The sequence below is a fragment of the Dryobates pubescens genome, chromosome 3 (genome assembly GCF_014839835.1).
Source record: "Dryobates pubescens isolate bDryPub1 chromosome 3, bDryPub1.pri, whole genome shotgun sequence".
Lineage (NCBI taxonomy): Eukaryota > Metazoa > Chordata > Aves > Piciformes > Picidae > Dryobates > Dryobates pubescens.
The window spans coordinates 23,326,019-23,345,967 of record NC_071614.1 but is presented as its reverse complement, the minus strand read 5'-3'; the positions used below and the strand labels follow the sequence as shown (position 1 = coordinate 23,345,967).

The 19,949-nt window shown below is 53.6% G+C and overlaps 1 protein-coding gene across 1 annotated transcript; it reads right to left on the bottom strand.

Moving 5' to 3' along the window:
- Positions 1-6,235: 6,235 nt before the first annotated feature.
- Positions 6,236-18,830, bottom strand: KIF3C (kinesin family member 3C). Its single transcript, XM_009905094.2, has 8 exons — positions 17,086-18,830; positions 13,891-13,992; positions 13,660-13,782; positions 13,439-13,557; positions 12,327-12,443; positions 11,961-12,069; positions 11,194-11,369; positions 6,236-10,233 (listed from the first exon to the last, which is right to left on the bottom strand). The coding sequence occupies exons 1-8, from the start codon at positions 18,496-18,498 to the stop codon at positions 10,140-10,142; spliced, it is 2,253 nt and encodes a 750-aa protein (XP_009903396.2). The 5' UTR covers positions 18,499-18,830; the 3' UTR covers positions 6,236-10,139.
- Positions 18,831-19,949: the final 1,119 nt, after the last annotated feature.

The window sequence follows — 19,949 nt, the reverse complement described above, 5'->3', positions numbered from 1 at the left end:
CCAAACCATCTTACAAGGGCTGGGAGAAGACCAAGCTATTGCTTTCAGAACTAGTATATATATGTTTTTTTAATGGTGATTCTGCAGTTATGACGTTTCTAATAATTCTTGGAGAGAGCTGGCAAAGATTAACCTTCCCTTTCTTGCTGGAGGGAAGTGCACTGGATGTGGGGCATTGGCATTGGAAGGAGGTGCTGGGAAAGATGAGTGATGTTACTGTGGTTTGGAATAATTTTTAATTGCAGAACACCTTGGTACAGGGAAATAGAAATTCAAACAACAGTCAGACTTCAAAATGACACACACTGAACTCAAACAGGAGCTGCTGGGAGTGCTGGGAAGCTGTTGATGCTGCAGGATCCCAGGATAACAGAATCCCAGCCTAGTGGCATTTAGAAGTGATCTCTGGAGATCATCTTTTGCAAGCTCCTTGTTACCTGCTACCTCTCTGTTCAGCCTGAATCAAAAACGTCACTGGAGGGGAATACAGAGAAATAGGGAAGAAGAGCCACTGGGGAGAGAAGAGTTAAATTCTCGGGTCTTCGCACAGCTGAAGTAGTACAGGCAAAAGTCCACAGGGTGTCCTCAGAGCATCAAGGAACAGCAAACCCCCCAAACCCTAACGCAGAAGCCCTTTCTGGAATCAAGGCTTCCTGTACAACTCTTTGTCTTTGGAAGTCCGTGCAATGTATTTATAGTGGCTGCAGGCATCTTCCTGCTGAGGGACTTTTACAAAGGCATGTAGCGACAGGATGAAGTGTAACGGCTTCAAACTGGAAGAAACTAGATTTAGAGTAGATATTAGGAAGAAATTCTTCCTCATCAGGGTTGTGAGGCACTAGAACAGCTTGCCCAGAGGACTTGTGGAGGCTCCAACCCTGGAGGAGTTCTAAGTCAGGTTAGATGGGGCCTTGAGAAACCTGTTCTAGTAGAAGGTGTCCCTGCCCATGGCAGGAGGGTTTGGAACTAGATGATCTTTAAGGTCCCTTCCAATCCAAATAATTCTGTGATTCTATGCTTCTATGATCTAAAGGGTGGGGGTCAAGAGAATAGGTGGTGTGCAGTGATATGACAAGGGGCAATGGGCACAAACTGGAACCCAAGAGGTTCCATCTGAAGAAGAAGTGAAAATTCTTTCTTATGAAGATGCCAGAGCATTGGATCAGGCTGCCCAGAGAGATTGTGGAGTGTCCTTCCCTGGAGAGATTTCAGACCTGCCTGGACATGATCCTGAGCATCCTGCTGTGTATGACCCTGCATTAGGAGGGGGTTGAACTAGATGATTCCAAGAGGTCCCTTCCAACCCCCAACATGCTGGGGTTCTGTGATCTCCAAGGCAATCTGAACGCTGAGACTTGGATCCAGATTTATTTAAGTTAAAAGTAGCTACTCTTCTTCTGTGTGCTCTGATCTTCACCACAACAAACGGTGCACCTATGTACATATAGCATATGTTTGTCTTTGCTACTTCAGATTCTGCCTCTTCCTTTGTACCAAGGATCCTTCACTTTGTACCATGCTTGTGGCTCTTGGGACACTCATTCTTGTACATTTCCACATTGTACCTGGACATGGCAGTCACAGAGGGGCAATGAGCCTCCACCGGTGTTTTTCTCCAAAGCAGGGGGATAGACATGTGACCCTTCTAAAGTTTTCACTTATATTTAACATTGAAAATATTGGCACAAAGAACCTTACAAATCTTAGGAATGTGTTTTAGATTTATGGCAGAAATTGTATTTACCCAGGGAAGACTCCTGGGGGACCTTATGTCTGCCTTTCAATACCTGAAGGGAACCTACAGGAAGGCTGGAGAGGGACTTTTCATAAGGGTGTCTAGTGATAGGACAAGAGGGAATGCTTTTAAGCTGAGGGAGAGTAGGTTTAGAGCAGATCTTAGGAAGAAGCTCTTCAGTACAGAGGTGGAGACACTGGAACAGGCTGCCCAGGGAGGTTGTGGATGCCCCCTCCCTGAAGGTGTTCAAAGCCTTGAGCAACCAAGTCTAGTTGAGAGGCATCCCTGCCTTTGGCAGGGAGGTTGGAGTAGATGATCTCTAAGGTCCCTTCCAACCTGAGCCACTCTGTGATAAAATATGATCAGTTTTTAACTGTCAGCAGATGGGACACAGCTCTTTAAAACCATATTTCTGTAACCTGGTTCAATAGTTTCAGAAACAGCTGCAGGGCTTTGTGTGGTCCTGAGGGCCTGCAGGGATGGTTGTTCCAAGGAAGCTGACAGACCTTGGATCTGAGCAAAGATTTTCCTCACTGCTAAAACCACTGAATGTTGTCATCAAAGAAACTGCAGTGGACCTTTGTAGAAAGACAAACCAACCTCAAAGAACAAGCAAAGAAGTGACAAAACAAAGCCAAGCTGAGTTGGAAAACACAGACACCCTTGGGTATTTTCTGCATTGCAAATGATATGAACTTGCATCATCAATATTCATGAAATGCAGTAGCTGATGGCATCCAAACACTGCATAAACCTTGGGCACACTCTCCAAATGCTTGTGCTTTCTTGCTGTTGCCTCTCTGTGGGACAGGAGAGAGAAACAAGGACAGAGGAAAAGTTCATGTTCCTGAAGCTGAACCAGCAGCTGCTCTCCTGGCTGACTCTCTGACACTGGGGTAGGGAAAATTAAACAGCCTGAGACTCCAACACCATTAACCAGACACTGCAGAATTTCACAGCATCATAGAATCATCTTGGTTGGAAAAGGCCTTTAAGATCATCAGGTCCAACCATTAACCCAGCACTGCCAGGTCACCACTAAACCATGTCCCTCAGCACCACATCCTTATTGCTTTTCAATTTCTTCAGGGATGGGGACTCCAATTTTTCCTCATGTTCAACCCAAACCTCCTGTGGCTCAGCATGAGGCCATTTCCTATTGTCCTATAATGTGTTACTTGAGAAAAGAGACCAACGCCCACCTCAGCCCAACCTCCTTTTGTGGAGTTATAGCGAGTGAAAACGCCTCCCCTGAGCCTCCTTTTCCCCAGGCTGAACAACCCCAGGTCCCTCAGCCACTCCTCACAAGATTTGTGCTCTAGACCTTCCCCAGCTTTGTTGCCCTCCTCTGGACACACTCCAGCACCACAATGTCCTTGGAGTGAGGGGCCCAAAACCAAACCCAGTATTTGAGATGTGGCCTCACCAGTGCTCACTACAGAGGGACGATCTCTGTGCTAGTCCTGCTGGCTACATGATTGCTGATCCACGCCAGGATACCATTTGCCTTCTTGACCACCTTGCAGATTTCCTTCTAATTTGAAAGGAAAGAGGACTGTTGGTGACTGGAGCATTTTTCCTGCCTGGAGTCACTTCCTTTCTCTTGGGACATATCATGTGCATTGCCAAAGCTGACACTTCAGAACACGTTTGGCAGTTACACTTTGGGTGGAAAAATCCTCTGCCCTTGTCTGTGCCTTTCATGGATGATTTCTGAACTCCTTTGGAACAAGAAGAGCTCCTGACTGCATGGTGATGCTTAGCATTTGACATTTCACACCTTTTATTCCCTTTGTATTACCTAGGGACGTTGCTCATTGATCTTCTGCCTCGGGTGGCAGCAAAGAGATACAACGAACATGGCAAATCCCAGCTTTCTCCCTTCCATATCTCATACCCCTCCATTTTTTCCAGCTGTGCCCTGGATTTGTCTGTCTTTCTAGGAGCCCAGACTGTACGTACAGTAATCATAGATCACAGAACCATAGAAAACTGCCCAGGGAGGTGGTTGGGGCCCCATCCCTGGAGATATTCAAAGTGCAGCTTGACAGGGTTTTGGGCTACCTGCTCTAGTTAAGGATGCCCCTGCTGACTGCAGGGGGGGTTGGACTAGATGACCTTTGGAGGCCTTTCAACCCAGACCATTCTGTAATTCTATGAAAACAGTACTGAAAGATATGGTCAGGGGTTATCCTATCAGTCTTTGCCCTCCAGCATGGTTAACTATCTCATAAATGGTTCTTGACAGCTGTCAGACTAATCTGCTCTTAGGATTTCCCAGTGGAAGCAGTTCTACGTAGAATGGTAGAACCATGGAATGCTTTGGGTTGGAAGGGACCTTTAAAGGACATCCAGTACAACCTCTGATGCAGTCAGCAGCTTATCAACAAGATAAGCTGCTCAGAACCCCATCCAACCCGACTTGGAATGGTTGTAAGGATGGCCCACCTACCACCTCTCTGGGCAACCTGCGGCAGTGTCTCACCATCCTCAGTGTGAAAAATTGTTAGTCTTGTCCCTAACTTTGTCCATGTCCTTATCCCTGTGCCCACAGGCACCCACAGGACAAATGTATGGACACACTGGGCAGCAGAAGGAGCCATGATGGCGGCTGTAAGCGATACCCAGCACCAGGTGCCAACTACCAGGACAGGTCAGAGTGCTGAAGAGAGCCTCAAAGCATGGGGATTCAGTGCCTTCACATTGTTTTCCTAGGGGAAGCTTAGGGAATGTATGACAGGAATTTTCCCATCTTCCAATGGCACAGGAAAGTGCAGCAGTACCTGGGAGATGACCAGTCCCTTCCCTTCTCAGTGTTGCTCCCTCTTCACAGTTTCAGCTACCAAGAATCCCATTTGCACTGGTAGTTTTGATTAACTTGAATGTCCATGGGTGCTCCCTTGATCTCTCTGTGGGTTGTTACTGTCCCCACTTCATCTCAATTCTTGCTTTTACTCCCAGGCTTTTTGCTCCTTTTTCTTCACCCTCCCTAAGCAGATGACTACCTGGCCACCCTCCCACCTTGCTTCAGCCTCCCTGTTTGCCATCCTCCTGTGCTCTTCAGACCTTGTTCAATAGGTGTCAATAAACCAGACTGTGCCAGGGCCTGTTCTTGGCATCAGTGTCCCTAAGTTTGCAGGAGAAAAGTGAACATGTAAAATGACATGGCCTCAAAATCAACTCACCCATTCTACAGGGGCCTCTCCATGCTCTTAGAGCTCACACATTATCTTTTCATAGAATTATAGAATCATTTTGGTTGAAAGAGACCCTTAAGATCATCAAGTCCAATTGCTAACCCAGTGCTGCCAGGTCACCACTAAACCATGTCTCTTAGCACCACATCTTTACACTTCTTCAGTCCCTCCAGGGATGGGGATTCCACCACTGCCCTGGGCAGCCTGTTCCAGAATTTGACAACCCTTTTGGGAAAGAAATTGTTCCTTGTGTCCAAACTAAACCTCCTCTGGCTCAGCTTGAGGCCATTTCCTCTTGTCCTGTAACTCCTTACTTGGGAAGAGACTCACACTCACCTCAGTTCAACCTCCTTTCAGGGAGTTGTAAAGACTGAGAAGGTCTCCCCTGAGCCTCCTTTTCTCCAGGCTAAACCCCAGTTTCCTCAGCCACTTCTCACAAGACTTATGCTCTAGACCCTTCACCAGCTTTGTTGCTCTTCTCTGGACCCACTCCAGCATCTCAAAGTCCTCCTTGGAGTGAGTGGCACCAAACTGAACCCAGTATTTGAGCTCATACCTAGCAAAACCAGCTTCTGCTGTTCAGACTTTGTGTCATTGAAGCTTCCTGTATATCACAGTGATTTTAGCACAGATGCTCTATCTTAGACAAAATGGGAGGAATCCATGGTGGTGGGCAGGCATTGGTACCCATTTGTGGGAGCAGCAAGAGCCCAAATCCTAGATCCTTGTCTCTCATCACCCCTAGCCCATGAAGCGCCCCCAGACCTGGCCGCACGATGCAGAGCTGCACTCATCGGCTGCGGCACGGCGGTGCCGTAGGCTCCCAGCTGGCTGTAGCTGAGGATGAAGGAGGCTGCAGACGCCCTTTCCAATGATGCTCATTCCTTTATTGATGTCATTGCCAGTTTTTGAAGGGTGCTGTCGCTTTCTGGTTGCTTCCAGCACTGGGTCAAAGCTACATTACAGCATATTGAAGAGGTGTCCATCCAAAGCCAGAGGGAGGGTGGGATTAATGACCTCTCTCCATACAGTATGTATAATATATATATATTTATAATATGTCCTGTATATTCATATGTATAGAGTGACAAGGATGGGCCACCACACAGTAAACTTTTGATTCCTAAATAGATCACCAGAGCAACAGGCACAAAAATTTGGTCCTAATCGAGGCCCTCATCTTGTCAATTAGCCTGAAAGAGACCCCAACCCCCCTCCACACCAAAAAAAAAAGAGCAGAAGTCCAAACTGTGAACCCCAAAATAACTAAACCACCCACCACCACCACCACAAAAAAAAATCCCCCAGCCCAGCCCTGTATTCCCCCTCCCCCCACCCTGGGATGTGCCCTCTGTACAGTCACTCGGGTGGATGGTCGATAGGTCTCTTGGCTACACGCACACACCCCACGCACGCCGCTGCACACGCTCCCACGTCAATACACACACACTGACACACCAACACCCAATGTCACAAACACAGCAGAGCTTGCTGCAGTGATGCAGGAAGGCTGGGCAAGGGCATGGAAACACAGAATGACTTTGGCTGGAAAAGACCTTTTAAGATCATCAAGTCCAACCACGATCTAGCTCTAGCAGTTCTGGTGCTAAACCACGGCCCTCAGCACCACGTCTTGCTGTCTTTTTAGCACCTCCAGGGATGGTGACTCAACCAGCTTCCTGCAGAGCCTGTTCCAGTGTTTGATAAACCTTTTAGTGAAGAAGTTTCTTCTAATATCCAACCAAACCTCCTCTGGTGCAACTTGAGGCTGCTTCCTCTTGTCCTGGTTACTTGGGAGGAGTCCTACCCTCACAACACTCCAACCTCCTTTTAGGAAGCTGTAGAGAGTGAAAAGGTCTCCCCTGAGCCTCCTTTTCTTCAGGCTATACAACCCCAGCTCCCTCAGCTGCTCCTCATAACAGTTGTGCTCTAGACCCTTCACCAACCTCATTGCCCTTCTCTGGACACAATTCAGGACCTCAACATCTTCCTTGTAGTGAGGGCCACAAAACCAAAGACAGTACTCAAGGTGCGGCCTCACTAGTGCCCAGTACAGGAGGACAATCACTCCCCTGGTCCTGCTGGCCACACCATTGCTCATCCAACCCAGGATGCTGTTGGCCTTCTTTGCCACCTGGGCACACACACTGGCTCATCTTCAGCTGGCTGTCAACCAACACACCCAGGCCTTTCTCTGCCGGGCAGTTTTACTACCGCTCTTCCTCAAGCCTGGAGCACTGCAGGGGGCTGTTGTGACCCAAGTGCAGGACACAGCACTTGGCCTTGTTGAAGCTCACCCCAAAGGCCTTGGGCCATTGATCCAGCCTGGCCAGGTCCCTCTGAAGATCAGCCCTGCCCTCCAGAAGATGAACACTCCCTCCCAAGAAGGACACACCACCACGGACTTGTCTGGTCTCAGCTCACATCACCATCATCTGCTCTTGACCTTCCTCAGGGTTTGTGCTAAGAAGGCTGAGAAGTTGCCACACTCATGGAGAGAGATGGAGATTGTCAGATCCATGCACACTGGAGATGTGATACAAGCAGCACTTGGATGTTGAAAGAGGCTCATCCCCTCCTGCACTGCTTGTTAACTTATCCTGTGCTCTGCTGGAAGGGCTTCCATGTGAAGCCTACCATGACCATGGTTCTGCTGGATCTGGACCTGTCCTTTGCTGTGACACAGGTAAGTACTAATGTGTGCTGTGGGAGGTGGGTGTGCAGCACATCTACCCTTCAACATGATGCTCCATGGCCTGGGACACGCCAGGGTGAATGAGAGGCCACCATCAGCTCATGAGCTTGCTTTCCCATGCTCTGGGTAGAGAACTGAGGTAAAAGAGACTGTCAGTGGTTCATCTTCTTGGAGCTTCATGAGCTGCTGATCCAGCCGAAGGTGAACTTGAGGCACAAGCTGCTGATACAGCTGAAGGTGAACTTGAGGCAATTAGAAGAGAAGGGAGGAAAATAAATTGCTGCAGGCAAGCCTGCAGACAGCTTCTGTCCTTTGAGGTCTGTGCTTCTCGACCCTGACTCCCAGATGCTAGCCTGAAAATGAGATAAAGAACTGCATCTCTCATCCACTGTGTCCCACTGGGACAGAGCCAACTTGCTGCAGGGGATGCTCATGGACAACCTGCTGCTGGTGGTACCTGCAGGTAGAAGCTCACAAGCTGCAGAAGGGACTCACCTCTCATTCCTACAATGTCCTTCCTCCTGCACCCTTCTCCCCAGGCTGAGCACAGACCAGACCTGACTGCTGCTTGATGCAGATGAGCTCAGTTCTGGGAGCAACCTACAGCTTCCAAAATTGCCTACAAGCCAGCTGCTGGGGTAGAGGAGAAGAGGGCAAAGATATCAGAGAGGACGAAGTTGTTATGAGGCACAGGTGGGTATGAGAAGATGGTGACAGAAGGTGATAATCAAGAACACGAGGCAGGATGATGTTACATAGGATAGGGAGATGACACCCTGTGGGACTTGTCAGTGGATTTGTCAGGTGATGGATGGGAAGGTCTGTGGATCCCCCAGCCCACCTACATGGAGCATGCTGACACCCTTGTTGGGTGGGACTTGCACTGCTCTATAGTAGACACACAACCCACGTCTCTGCTCCATGTCTGTTCTTCATTCAGTCTCTGTCCCTCACCCTGGGTCCTGTGTGCAGGAATCATCAGGGTGTGGGGTAGAAGCAATTCTCTTTGTCACCAGAAGACTGTTCCTACCTGCAGTCTTCTCAGATCTGCCTTCCCAGGGACTGGCCTCAGCGTATGTCGCTCTGAAGACCTGAACTCTCCCATGTGAACCTGGGGGTTGCTCCCTCATTTATTAGCATCTTGTCAAACAAAGTGGGATTTCCCTCACCTCCACCCATCTGGAAACCACAGCCATTGGCCTCGCACTGCCAGGGATGGTCTTCAACAAGAACCCATCTTCCCTAAGTCCAGCTACTGAAAGCTGAATCAATCAGGAACACCAAGCAATGTCCTGGCACCTACATGTGCTTCTGCCCAGGACAGGTTTCAGATCACCAGAGTGGCTCATGACTTGTCCCCTCTTACCCGTTTCACATTCATCCCTCCACAACCTATGCAATCACTGGGAAATTTCCCCCAGCTATGTAGTGACCTCCACATGGTATTACCCAGCTTGAAGGAGAGTGATGCTGACATCACTCCTCCAGGCAACACTATCTTCTCCAGCATTTCTTCAGTGCTTTTAGTTGCCAGGATGGTGGACACTCACCTCTGGTTTCACTTAAGTAGCATTGCTCCCCAGACTACGTGTATCTTTGGGAGGGGTGGGTGGAAGGAGATGGAGATTTCCACCTCCCGTTCTTGCTGTAAGGAGCTAAGCACCCACTTAGTCAGGGATGGGAGCAAGCTGAGTGTCAGGCAGTGGAACAGGACAAGGCTAGCCATCTCCAGAGCATGGCACAGGTGAACAAAGTCCTGGGAGCACCAGAACTGACTTGGTTTGGTTGCTCTGTAAGCCCTCTCTGTGGATGGAGCTGGCATTCCTGGAGGTACAGCCATGCCCAGAAGTCAATGAGATGTCATTGCTGCCACCACTGTTGAGGCAGGCTCAAGAGCCGCTCTGAGCCTCTCACAAGCCCAGTGAAAGGTGCTGCCACCATGATGGTCTCCAAATGCGAAGGTGGTCTCTCCATTTGAAGCCTCCAAATCCTTGTAGAAATCACCAAATTCCACAGGATCCACCAAAGAAAACACAGCACCGGAGTCCAGGGCTGCCTCACCTTCTGCTGAAGCCACCAGAGAGGGGCACAAGCCCTCCCCTGCCTGCTCTGTGGAGCACAATGGCAAGCAATAGGCTGGCGGTGCCCTACCACGGGAGCTTAGCATACCCAGGGAGCATCGACGTGGTGCCCGCTTCCAGCCTTGGATGTCCTCCAGTCCAAACGCAGCTCCTGACCCTGCGCATCAACAACTCCATAAATAAATACCTTAAATAAATAAAGTGACAGATCCAGGTTGGGGGGGAGGGGCGGGGGGAAGGCGGGCAGCTCCCCTCATCCCGGGGGCTGTCCGTCCGCGTCTCACAGGAACACAGGCGCACACAGAAGTAGCTGAAGACAAAGACGAACGGGGACTGGTGGAGGTGCTGCCAGCTGGGGCCCCTTCCCAGCCCTTGGCAGGGGCACAGTCCTTGCTGCTGAGTCAGTGAGGGGGATGAGGGGGTGCAGGACGTCACTCCTGAGCTGACATGGTGGCGGTGCGCGGGGAGCTGGCGGCGAGGGACACATGCGTGGTGGAGGAGGGCAGTGACCGCGGCGTCTGGCACCTGCACGGGGAGAAGAACGGAAACAAAAAGGGTTCCTTCTCCTTCCCCTGCCTTCCACTCCCCAAAATCCAGACATCTTCTCAGCCATTTGCTATGGTGGCAGCAGGAAAGGACAGCCAGCACGGGGCAGAACAATACCTCATGTCTTACCATCTGTGATATGTACATCACAGAATGGTTGGGGATGGACAAGACCTCCAAAGTCCATCTAGTCCAAGGCCCCTGCACTCAGCAGGGACATCTTCAGCTACAGCTGGCTACTCAGAGCTCCATCCAAGCTGACCTAGAATGTTCCCGGGGATGGCACATCAACCACTGCTCTGGGCATCCTGGGCCAGGGTCTCACCATGCTCAGCACAGTTTCTTTTTTCTATCCAGTCTGAATCTCCCCTCTTTTAGTTCAAAGCCATCACCCCTTGTCCTGACCCAGCAAGCTCTGCTAAAATGTCACAGAATCATGGAATCATTTTGGTTGGAAGAGATCACCAAGTCCAATTGTTAACCCAGCATTGCCAGCTCAGCATTCAATCATGTCCCTCAGTCTCTCTCAGTCTTTCTCCTCAGTCTCTTTGAGCACTGAAAGGCCACAATAAGGCCTTCTCTTCTCTGGGCTGGACAACCCCAACTCTCTCAGTCTGTCCTCAGAGCAGAGGTGTTCCAGCCCTTTGATCAATGCTGTGGCCTCCTCTGGACCCACTCCAGCAGGTACATGTCCTTCTTGAGTTGAGGACCCCAGAGCTGGACATCATCTTTCCTGTCCTGAGATGTACATGATGACATGACATCATCTCCCTGTTTTTACAGCCGTGCAACAGCTGTTCTCAAAGCTATATCCAAAAACTCATGGCCAGTTTCAGCCCCAAAAGGAACGGAAGGCTTGCAGCTCTGCTATGAGTCCTCCACCTGCCCCAAGTCCATGCCCCAACTCCCAACACGTATCTCCCACCTGCTGGCACTCACCAGGAGCGGGACTTCCTCACCCGGGATGACACTGGCCTCTCCAGGAAGCTGTCCAGGTGCATCAGCCTCTCCAGGTGGAGAGCCCGGGGGTCCTGCTCTGCTGTGTCCTTGCTCCGCTCAAACTCAAAGATGGCTGGAGGGGAGAGGTCCAGCTCCAAGAACATGATGTTCTCAGCCTGCAGAAGGACAGGACAAAGGCAAAATCAACACAAGGAGTCACCATATAGCAAAGCTTCATCAAGACCATGCTACTGAGAGAAGCTGACCACCATGCCAGGGAGCAGGACCCTCCTCTGGCTGCTGCAGCCACAGAGCAAGCTCCAGACTGGACCCCAGGCTTCCTGCTCTGCTCAGGTCTTCTGGTCCTTCCTGGGGCTGAGTCCAACAGAAAGGCTGAGTGGCCCTGTCCTTTGAATGGCAGGAGCTGCCAGAGCCAGTGAGCCAGCAGCTCAAGGATCAGCTAAGAGCATGGCTACTCATCCTACTAAGAATAGAATAGACCAGGTTGGAAGAGACCTTCAAGATCATCGCATCCAACCTATCAACTAATCCAACCCACCTAAGGGGATAAGGTGGGGATAAAACTGGGAGCTTGAAATGATGCATGCCAAATCATCTTGAGTTTGTTTACTCCATCTGCTCTCCCACTGTTCATCAGTCTGTCTGTCCATCCACCCACCCACCCATCCATTCATCCCCCCATCCATCCATCCCCTTTATCCAATGGGTTCTTGTCCTCTCAGCACCCACGGGTGCCCTGTACTTACTCGGTACCGAGGATGGGACCCCATGGCCATGGCCACGCGAGCATACTGGCTGATGGGTCTCTTGTATCCCACTGCAGAGGTAGGCCGCTTCTTCATTTGGCTGCTGCTTCTGAAAGGTAAATTAAGGAAGGACCATGTGCTGGAGAACATGAATACCTACTAAAACCAGTGACAAATGGAGCCTGTCTACAGTGGGCAAAGGGTAGCCTTTCCTCATGGGGCTTGGCTTGGAGAAGATTTCCACCTGCAGGCAGCCGCAAGCATCCCAAGGGCCCTGCCCCAGCCCTGAGGACATCCTTGCCCTGCTTGCTAAGTGAAGCTTTGTACCCACAGGTTGCCAGTGCTGGGTCAGGGTTGGGGACATACCCTCCAGTGGGCACCAATGGCTGGAACTTCCACTGGTCCTCCTCACCGTCGAAGTACAGGCGGTTCATGATTTTGTTCTTCTCTTCCGGTGGGATGAAGTTCTCGATGATCAAGTACCTGAGTGAGTGATGGGCACAGAGAAAGACAGAGTGGGAGCAGTGGGGTGGGAAGGAGATAGAATGGATGGAGTTAATGGGACAAATGACAGAAAACACATCAAAAAGGGAGAGGAAAGAGATGTCAGGAAGAAAGGGAGACCCAAGGAAGTGAGAAAACATCCAGAGGGTGGAAACATGATGGAAATGGGGAGGTTGAAGGAATAGATCCAGTGACAGAAAGGTGAGAGAGGAAGAGGATGGCAGGACACCAGAGAGAAGTGAAGACATTCAGCAGCTCCTCAAGCTTTCCTCCAGGCAGAAGCCCCCCCACCCTTCCTCTCCACCAATCTGCTCTCTCCAGAAGATTCATCTCTTACTGGGAGGCTCCTGGAGGAAACTGCCTCAGCTTGCATCAGGAGAGGTTTAGGTTGGAGATGAGGAACAATTTCTTCCCCAGAAGGATTGCCAAGACCTGGAATAGGTTATCCAGAGCAATGCTGGAGTCACTATCCCTGGAGAGGTTTACAAGCCATGCAGATGTGGTACTGATGGACATGGTTTATTGGTGACCTGGCAGTGCTGGGTTAACAGTTGGACTTGATGATCTTAAAGGTCTTTTCCAACCATAACAATTCCATGATTCTGTAATTCCAGAGGGAAAGCACTGCCCAGCTTTAGCAGGTGCCACCACTGACAGCTCTCATGGGCCTGGGACTCACCCCGTGTTCCCCCAAAGCTGCTGTGGCCAGAGAAGGCTCTCCAGGTGCCCTCAAGGGACACTTACCTCCAGCTCCCCCCACCACGTCACATAATTCAGCCACAGCCCACCCTGCTGTGAGCTGCGCACCACAACTCTGCTCTGCGCACTCCAACTCTGCTCTGCATACCTCAGCTCTGTTCTACACAGCCTTGTTGTTCTCCGTGTACCCCAACTCGGCTCTGAGCACCCCCCTTTTGCTCCAAATTCCCTGTGCAGCCTTGCCCAGGGATGGGGGACACTTGACCACCGCCTACTTCAGCTTCAGCTCCCGTGTCTGCTCGTTCTGTGCCTCCTCCAGGTCCTGCCGCACACGGATGTACTCGTCGTGCTGGTCCTGGATCTCCGCCTTCACAGCCTGCAGCTTGGCGTAGAGCTGGGGAAGAGGAGCAGGCCCTCAGCCCCATGGCTCGGGGGCTGTGGAGAGCCCTGGAGCTCTGGTGGCCAGAGGGACGGTTGTCTCCACCTGCCATCTCACCTTCTTCAGCTTCTTGGTTTTGATCTCCACCTCCTGCTGCAGGGAGGTATAAGTCTCACGCAGCTCCATGGTCTCCTCGTCCCGCAGCAACATCTCCTGCTGCATCTCCCGCTCCCGGCGTTTCTGCAGCGCAGGGAACAAAGCTCAGAGCTGGGAGGGGCAACCCCCCCAGTCCCACCCCGGGACACCTGCATCACCCATCTAAGCCAGGGGAGGCCCCCATGCCATTACCTGCTCAGCTATCTCCTGCCGCTTCAGCTCCAGCATCTTCTGCTGCTCGTTGGTGTGGTCCACGATGGTCCTGCCGCCGATAAGCAGCTTGCTCTCCATTGCCTAGGGGAAGGAAGAGCAGGGTTGGGGGGCGGAGCATGGCTCTGCCACTAACCACCTCTGCGGGGTTCACCCCAGGCCAGCCTCGCAGGGTGGTCGCTCCCATCCCTGATCCCTGCCCTGGGCACCCCATCCTCAGTCCTGCTTTTGCTGGGGTGGAGCTCTCGGTGTGGTACACAAAGAGGCCAGCTAAGGGGGTGGAGAGGAGGTGTGAGTGATGTGCCCCCTCCATGGGGATGTGGCAGAGGGCTGCTGGCACTTAGCCCAGACTGTTTCAGGTCTCGCTTCCTTCCGCACAGCTATGAGCTGCACATCATGCTGCGGATGTGCAGCAGCTGCCAGCAGTGGGGACCTGGACCTGGCCAAGACATGGTGAGCTGTGCCAAGCTGGGCAGGGGGCTTAGCTCCAAGCCCAGAGGGATGTGCCAGGGAGATGATGCAAGAAAACCACCCACAGCAGCACTTTCCATAGCTCAGTTGGACTCTAGGATGATGCATAGGCATCCTGATCCCTTCCTTCAATTCCCCCTCATCCCACCACATCCCATCCCATTTCACAGAATTGCAGAATGGTGGGGGCTGGAAGGGAACTCTGGAATTATCTAGCCCAGCCCCCCCTTATAAAGCAGGGTCACAGACAGCAGGTTGCCCACAATCACAATGCCAGGCAGGTTTGGAATCTGTCCAGAGGAGACTCCACAGCCTCTCTGGGCAGCCTGGTCCTGGGCTCTGGCACCGTCACAGTAAAGAAGTTTCTCCTCATCTTCAGATGGAGAACCTCCTGGGTTCCAGTCCTGCCTGCCCCTTGTCCTGTCACTGGGTGCCACTGGGCTGGTCCCATCCTCTCGTCCCTCATCCTTTAGATATTGATCAGCATTGAGAAGAAACCCCTCTCAGGCTGCTCTTCTCCAAGCTAAACAACCCCAGGTCTCTCAGCCCTTCCCTCTCAGATATGGTCCAGTTCCTTCAGCATCTTTGTTATCCTCTGCTGGACTCTCTCCAATAGTTCCTTGTCTCTCTTGAACTGGGGAGCTCACAATTAGACCCAGAATTCCAGATCTGGTGTCACCAGGGCAGAGCAGAAGTGGGAGGAACCTTCCTTGACCTGCTGGCCACACTCCTCTGAATGCACTTGAGGAGACCATTTGCCTTTGTGGCCATGAGGGCACATTGCTGGCTCATGGGCAACTTGTCCAACAGCACTCCCAGGTCCTTCTCAGCAAAGCTGCTTTCCAGCAGGTCATCCCCTAACCTGTACTGGTGCAGGGGGTTATTGCTCCCCAGGTGCAGGTCCCTAAGCTTGCCTCTGTTGAATTTCATGAGGTTCCGCTCTCCAGCCTGGTCAAGTCTCTACAGGCCCCTCATTCCTCGCATCTTCTCTTCCAAGTGCAGTTCTCAGCTGGTCCCTGTTGCAATCCATGCTGGCCTGTGCCCTCCCTGGTATGTCCTGCTCCAGCAGAGCTGGGAGAGACCAGAGTGGGTCTAGCTGGGTGTTGGGGTGTTGGTCAAGACATGGTACTGCCAGCCCTTCCAGTAGGGTCCAAGGATGAAAGGGTTTATCAGTGATGCTGTGTCACTGCAGCTGCCTTTGGCATGGGCACTATGAGGCTATTAAACACCTGAGCAGGACACAGGGCTCTTTCCACATTGGTGCCTCCTTGGCAGAGCTGCCCATGGGCACCAGAAGACCATCCAGTATACCCCAAAATGTCCTGCATGGCAGTGCCCAGTGTGGTAAGCATCATGGGAGGCTCTGTCCCTCTGTTGCTGGTACATGGTGGGTTTTCTCCCCTGGGGTGATGTCTTTCTTGTGTGACTCTGCCATATTCTCATGCCCAGAGGGTCTTGGTATGGGGAGCAGCTCCAAAGGCCACCAAAAGGGACGTAGCATCACCTTGCCTCTGGCCCTGCCTCATTACTCAGCAGTTACAGGACACGCCATGGCCCTGAGCCAGCCCCACTGCGCCGTGTCAGATGAGGAGACCTCCTGGGATGGCTGCCAGACACAACCTGCACTCCACCAGCTGCAGGGAGCCCACCTCTGTACTGAGCATCATAACTGCCAGGACATCCCCTGTGGGGCACCAGTCACACTAGCTGGTGACCAGAGTCCTGAACGCATCCTGGTGTGAGCCAAGGCAGGCCATGGCCTCTCTGCCAGTATCCAGGTATGGCCATGCACCCCTGGGCACGATCATGCACCCCTGGGTACAGTCACAAGTCCCTGGACACTGCCATGGGTCCTTGGGTACTGACATGCACCTCAGCCCACTGCCATGCACTCCTAGGCACTGCCATGCATCCCTAGGTACAACCAGTCATCCCTGGCTGCAACACACATAGGCCCTGGAGGACGGTATGAGAGCATCCCCCTGCTCAGCTCTGAAACCCCAGGCAGGGACCCACACCCCAGGCATGTCCCTTCCCCGAGGGCTCCATGCTAGGTCTCCAGCCTGGCCACTGTGGTGAGAGAGGGGCTGTGTCAAAGCATGACATGGAGGGTCAGGGTGTCATGGCTCCATCCTCAGCACAGTGACCATCATCCCAGCCCTGCAGCAGCAATGGCAGGGATTAATGAACCCCCAGCCTCACCAGGGATGGAGTGGGGCAGTGGGGCAGCCCCAGACCTCCAACATGGCCACCCAGGGCTGGACTGGGGCTGCCACAGACCCTCTTGTGCTCAGCCCCACATCCCTGAGCACTCTGGAGCATGCCAGAGCTGGCACATTCCCAGGGCCACAAGGGATGAACCTTCATCACTCCCTAACCTTGCCACAAGCTGCTTTGTTGTGTCAAGAGTCACGAGAGCTGAGCACAGCACACTTCTGCCAGCAGAGATCCACTCTCCCATGGCCCTTTCTACCCTGTGCCCCCATAAGCTGCCATACAAGGTCCCAATGCAGGTTCATGTCTGAAAGCAACCTCGACCTAGCACTGCACAGGAGCATGGGGCTGCTCTTGGACACCCCGCTCGGACATCTTGCTCAGGCACATTGCCGGGGCACCTCGCTTGGGACCCATGTGAGCACCCCACTCCAAGATGGAGACAAAGCAGGTCCCCCAGCACGGCTCGCAACGGCACATGGTGACACATACCTTGAATTTGGTGGCCAGCAGCTCTGTGGCCTCCTGTTCCTTCCGCAGATCTTCTATCATCTTCTCCTTCTCCTGCAGCAGCTTTTGCTTCTCCTCGCTCACCAGGTTATGGTCATCCTGGATTGCAGCTTTCTCCTCTTCCAACCTCTCCTTCTGCTCCTTCAAGTAATTCTCCATGTTCTTCTCCAGACCGTCCTCGTTGTCGTCATCCCCTTCGTTCTCTGTGGTGCCTTCTCCATCCACCATCTTCTTCCTCCGGCTGCTCCTTCTCCTCTTCTTCCCCAGCATGCCACGTTTCTCCAGCTGGGCTTTCAGGCGGACAATCTCCTCCTGAAACTCCCGCAGCAAGGTGTCCTTGGGGTCCTCGTTCACCCGGGGCTTGTTCTTGATGTTCTTGGCCCTGTTGGCAAACCTGAGGGTGGAGAGGCTCTCGTCGTAGCTGTGAGAGGCCGGGCCCAAGGTGGCCACCATGATTGTCTTGGCGTTGCCCCCAAGGGAGTCCTGCAGCAGGCGGGTCAGCTTGGAGTCCCGGTAGGGAATGTGTGTGCTCTTGCCATCCACAAGGGCGGAGATTACATTGCCCAAGGCGGAGAGGGAGAGGTTGATCTTGGATGCTTCCTTGGGGCGCTCTCCGTGGGTCCCCATTTTGCTCTGGCGCTCGCTGCCAGCCAGGTCCACCAGGTTGAGCTTGCCCACGCGGATGTGCTCCTCCCCGTCTGGCCCCGTCTCACTGCACTCGATGGTGATGAGGAAGATGGCATGGGAGCGGGAGCTGTGCTCGTTCATGTTGGTGCTGCCCACAGAGCGTGTCTGGCTCCCCAGGTTCATCACATGCTCAATCTCCTTGACGTTCTTGGTCACGAAGGAGGAGAGGTCCTTGATGTACACCCCTGTCTCGGGGTTCTCCTTCAGCTCCAGCTTCTTGCTCTGATCTTTGGCGAGGAGGTCCCTGATTTCCTCCTGGTAGATCTCCAGGTAGGAGGCCCTCACCAGGTACTGCTGGTTCTGTGAGCGGGAGATGTGGGTGAAGATGTGCTCGAAGGACATGGGGATGATGCCCCTCTTCTCCGGCTCCGTCCAAGCCCCCTGCATGGTGTAGGTCTTGCCCGTCCCGGTTTGGCCATAGGCAAAGATGGTCCCGTTGAAGCCCTGCAGCACGCAATCTATCAACGGCCGGACGGTCTCATCGTAGAGATCCGCCTGCTTGGAGCTGGCGTCGTAGACGGCGTCGAAGGTGAAGGTCTTGGGCAGCTCCCCGGGGACGGCGCGGGGGTTCCGGATGCTCACCTGCCCCAGCTTCACGTCCAGCTCCAGGACACGTTCGTAACCCGCCGCCTCCTCCTTCCTGCTCATGGGCCGGCACCGGGCCACCACCTTCAGCGCTTCGCAGCCGCTGCGGGACTTACCGGCCATGGCGGCGGCGGGCGGGGCCGGGCGGCGGCGGGGAGCGGCCCTAGGTAGGGGTTGGGGAGCTCAGCCGCGCCGCACCCGCAGCATCCCCCGGGCCGGGGCTGGGCCGGGGCTGGGCCGGCGGGAGCAGCCGGGCCGGAGGGTAAGCGGAGCAGCGGAGGGGCGGGGAAGGCTCAGCCGCGCCGCCCCCGCAGCATCCCCCGGGCCGGGGCTGGAGCCGGGACCGGGGCCGGGCGGGGCCGCAGCGTGCGGGGGTCCGGGGGTCGGCGGGGGGGCCCCGCCGGGCGCTCGCTCATGGCAGCCCGTGTGCGGGGCCGGGCAGGGCGGGGGCCGGGGCGGCGGGGGGGCCCGAGGGGGCCGGGCAGAGCGGCTGATTCGCTGCTCAGACGCACACGCACGGGCAGGGACACGGGCAGGAGGGTGCGCGGCCGCCCCGGCCCCCCGCCCGCCCCCCGCCCGGCACGCCGGGAGCTGTAGTCCGGCCTTTGTGTGGCGGAGCGGGCAGCGGGAGGGAGCTGGGGTGCGGGGCTGGGGTGCAGGATACAGTACCTAGGATTGGGATGCAGGAGCGGGATGTAGGATATGGAGTGCAGGATTGGGATGCAAGATACAGGGCTGAGAGGTAGGATGCGGGATACGGGCTGAGGGATGCCAATTCAGGATGCAGGATGGAGACTGGGATGCAGGACTGGGATGCAGGATGAAGGATGCAGGATACAGAATGCATGACTGGGATGCAGGCTGGGGTATGGGATGCAGGATACAGAATGAAAAAATGGGATGTGGGATGAAGGATGCAGAACTGAGATGCAGAACAGGATACAGAAACAGGATTGAGATGCAGGGACTGTGATGTGGGATGCAGAGTGTAGGATAGGATGCAGAACTGGGATGTGGAACACAAGGTACATGAGGTGGGATGCAGGGCAGAGGACTGGTATGTGTGATGGAGGCTACAGGATGTGGGTTGCAGGATAAAGGACTGGGACACAGGATGTAGTGTGAAGGTTACAGGATGAAGGATGCTGTGTGCAGGATGGAGAGCCAGGAGAGGGCAGGGTGAGGTGCCCAGCTGCAGCAGTCCAGCAGGGACAAAGGTCCTTCCTTGGGCCTGGCAGCCAGAGCAGGGATATCTTGCCACATCGCATCTCCTGGAGCATCACCCTTGCCAGCCACGCCTACGGTGCTTCAGAGTCACTGGGCTGCCCCAGGCTGTGCGAGCCCCTCTCTACAGCACACTCCAGCCCTGGTCCCCAGTCCTGTCCCTCTGGCAGCCCTGGCATGGCTGGAGCATCCCTGTATGGGCTCGCTTGCAGCCCAACAGGAATAATCTCCAGTGCTTTACAGGGGGAAAAGCAGCCCCAGCTTCAGGAGATTAAACATTCTGGTGGTTAATCAAGTCTCAGCAGCCACCCGTTCCCCGGAACCAGAGATTATCCCATAATTAATTAATT